Raw genomic sequence first — 3,393 nt, 5'->3', positions numbered from 1 at the left:
AGGTGCAATGGATGGTTTCCGTGAATAGATAAAGTTCGTTCTGAGAGAAAAACTAGCGAAGCCACGTCTGCGGGGATGTTCACCCTGGAAGCGACTTTGCTGAATCCGAGCTCGCTGATTTAAGTGCTCGTTGAATCCGGGTTATTTTTATTGATTTTAAAGAAGAAAAAAATCGGGGAATCTGTCTCATCTCGTTGAATCCGAGTTCTCGTTGAATCCGAGCTCATTGAATCCGAGTTCCACTGTAAAATGATAACAATGCATGCGGACTAAAGAAATAATGTTCACAGAATGACTGACCAATAACTTCATCAGCATTTCATTGTAAGCTACGTGGCTGATATTTTTGTCAAGGATACAGTAACATTCTTCTTCACATGTTTGGCTCCCATAGCCTCAATGGCACCACAAGTCCCAGCAAAAGGCCATCGTCCACCTTCCTCTTCATTAGAGCCCACAGTCACTTCACAGCCAGAGATTACTTTGGCAGCAAGGACAGGAGCAATACAGCAAAGCCTGTAGAGGAAATAATAAATTGGCATAAAAACGTATCCTCACACTTTCATCTAACCTTTAAATATAATACAAACTCACCACTATAAGATACATCAAAACTTTTCTGATAGGTCTCACAAGCAAAATTTATTTCAAAGGGGGAAGGGCTTGCAAATTGTGACAGAGAACAACAAAGCCTTGCACAAACTAAAAAAAGCAACAACAAAAAACATCAATTCGTGCAAAACGCGTAAACAAATTCCAGCACAAATCTTAGCATAAAATACTCTAACCGAACAAGCTAAAAGTAAATGCTAATTGAAAGCAAAAAAAAAAGCAAATTATATTCTGAAATTGAAAAAAATAAGAAGTGGAAATTTGTCAAAAGTAAAGAATTCCATTCATGTTGTAAAAGTTAAGGTTTCAAATTACATGTATCAATTACATTATTAATATATTCTTATTTTCACTTAAATGGTTATTTCTTAATGCTGAACCATGAATAAATGTCTTCCTCTTGCAACTTCTACAACATCAGCCAAACCATTAACACATAACACTCACATAGCAAACATACACACAGCAAAAAACGCAGATAGAAAATAGATTTTCAGTGTACACATTTTTTTAATATACTATAGAGATAGACCTATTCTTTGTATTCAAAGCATTCACTTGGATCTTGGATAAAAAAATAAATGTCTACATCCCAAATCTGCAATATGTCGAGAAAGCAACTTTGACCCCAATACGCATGGTGGCATGGCATACGGGACATAATTCATTTGTTAAAATTTTTATCAAATAGATCAACTTTGTGTATCTCCCTTGATATAGCCCAGAATTTGTTAAAAACGAAAAGAATTCCACATTTCTCCAATTTTCATATATGCACACTAGGCTAGTACAATCCGTGCTGGCTATATAAGCACGTCGGCTTAAAGCACATTTCGGACTTCAGCACGCTAAACGGCTCTTACCGAATTTTAGCTATAAATTACACGCCTTTAAGCACGGTAACTTCGGCTTTAGGCACGCTTCATTACAACAAGACAGTCAATACTTTCACGATGACCCATCGAAGTTCGAACACAGTCTACACTGCAGCAGTGGAGTGTGTTAAGAGAAACACAGAGAACGCAAGTGATGCCAGTGATGGAGACACACACTCACACGGGCGGAGAGGAAGGCAGAGAGATGCACACAGCCGCGTGCGTGGACATAGGATCTAGCCTAGGGCAAAGTTACACACAGACTTAAAAATACAGAGTCGGGGAGACGAGAAAGGGCGGCTGGCTGCGATTTCACCTTTGACCTTCGCTATCCATTAATCCTGATTGTGTATCATGCGCGAGGTGGGATGAAGGCGGTGGTATGAATGTGGCGCAGCGTGTAGGCCTACTGTGCTGTATCGTGACTGGCCCTCTAAATTGAGTTTTCATTTCCCATTCGACCACAAAACAAAAACAAACAAGCGAACAAAAACTACCATGGTGGGTAAAAATACCAGTGCACACTTTTGCGGGACCGCTATAGGCCTACTTACAAACAAAGGGAAATATCACGAGAAATTTTCTACCTGAAAATCTCTGGATTATGTCTACTTCGCACTCAAACACGCTTCGGATTTAAGCACGCACATGCTTTCTCCCGATGACCATGCTTAAAGCCGGCATGGACTGTAACAAAGTTAGCAGTAGATAGAGAAATACATTTTACTTCCATCACAGACCAAAAATATTTTTAAAGCCCTTAAATTACTATTGGATACAATTCCACACAGAAATGCAAGTGTTTCCGTGAAGACCAAGGTCAGGCAGAAAAGATCACTTGAAAAATGAAACATTCTGGCACTGGTACAAAGAGCTCACTGACAGAACTTCATACAACATAGCATGGTATTTGGCAGCTCTAAACTTAACACTGAACATGATGTCTTACCATGATAACAAAGGGAGGGTCAAGTTTGAATCACTGTAGAGCTTTTTCCAACACACCAGAAACATCGCAAGACACAAAAGATAATTTTGAAAAAGAACCCCCCACCACACACACACACATATAATATATATAGGCCTAAACACACACACCCTCAACCCATCCTTTCCCATTATCAAAGTACCAAGTTTAGACAAATATTTTTAGAGGGAGGTGTAAAAAATTCTTTGTTCTCAAAGCGAATCAAAGTAAGCAGACATCAAACCTGAACGTACCACACATGAATTAAGATAAAACAGCATGTCACAGTCACCAGAGCACCTACAACGCACCTACAACACACCAGACGAGTCTTGTATCCTGCAACTCAAGTTCTGCCCCCGCCCCCAACTTCCCATTCCAGTTTCTGACATACCGCTGAAAAGAACAAAATCATAGCTCTTTCCACAGCTAAGTGAGTACATTGAGAAAGGTAGAACACCAAAATCATTTATATTTGATCCAAAGACAAGTGAAATTGTGACACTCTTTTTCCATCTCAGACTTAAGAAGCAAAACTCGCACACAAAGCTGACTGATATTGTACTAGGTATATACCAGTCCTGTGGGATAAAATTTATTATCATTACCCAATTGGCTTTTGTGCTGAATGAAATTCCTTCAAAACTCTTTCGACATCAGGCTCCACCTTCATGTCTGTCCCATCAACAGCAAAAGACGACCTGCAAAGGAATACATTAAATTAAACAGAGGACACAATTAGTCAAAGCGCAATAGGCAACAAAAGTTTGCTATAATATAAAGGAAACAATCTGAAGAGCATTCACTTTAAGGATCTACTGAGTCAATATTTGTAAGCTTAGTGGCTCAGCAAATTTCTAAACTCATTCGATACTCCGAGCTGTGGGGGGGCGGCGCAGCTAAAGTGCCGTCAGTAAGTTAAGCCGCCCCCGGCGGCTC

The 3,393-nt window shown here is 39.7% G+C and overlaps 1 protein-coding gene across 1 annotated transcript in view; it reads right to left on the bottom strand.

Moving 5' to 3' along the window:
• LOC101845180 (glutamine amidotransferase-like class 1 domain-containing protein 3A, mitochondrial) overlaps positions 1-3,393 on the bottom strand; it is an 11,790-nt gene that overhangs the window by 875 nt on the left and 7,522 nt on the right. The window contains exon 6 of the mRNA XM_005103336.3: positions 360-516. Coding sequence (XP_005103393.1) covers positions 360-516 — 157 coding nt within the window. The remainder of the gene's footprint in view (positions 1-359; positions 517-3,393) is intronic.

Source organism: Aplysia californica, unplaced genomic scaffold (genome assembly GCF_000002075.1).
Source record: "Aplysia californica isolate F4 #8 unplaced genomic scaffold, AplCal3.0 scaffold00368, whole genome shotgun sequence".
Taxonomy (NCBI): domain Eukaryota; kingdom Metazoa; phylum Mollusca; class Gastropoda; order Aplysiida; family Aplysiidae; genus Aplysia; species Aplysia californica.
Note: the sequence above shows the minus strand (reverse complement) of the source record. Positions and strands in the feature narration are given on the sequence as shown.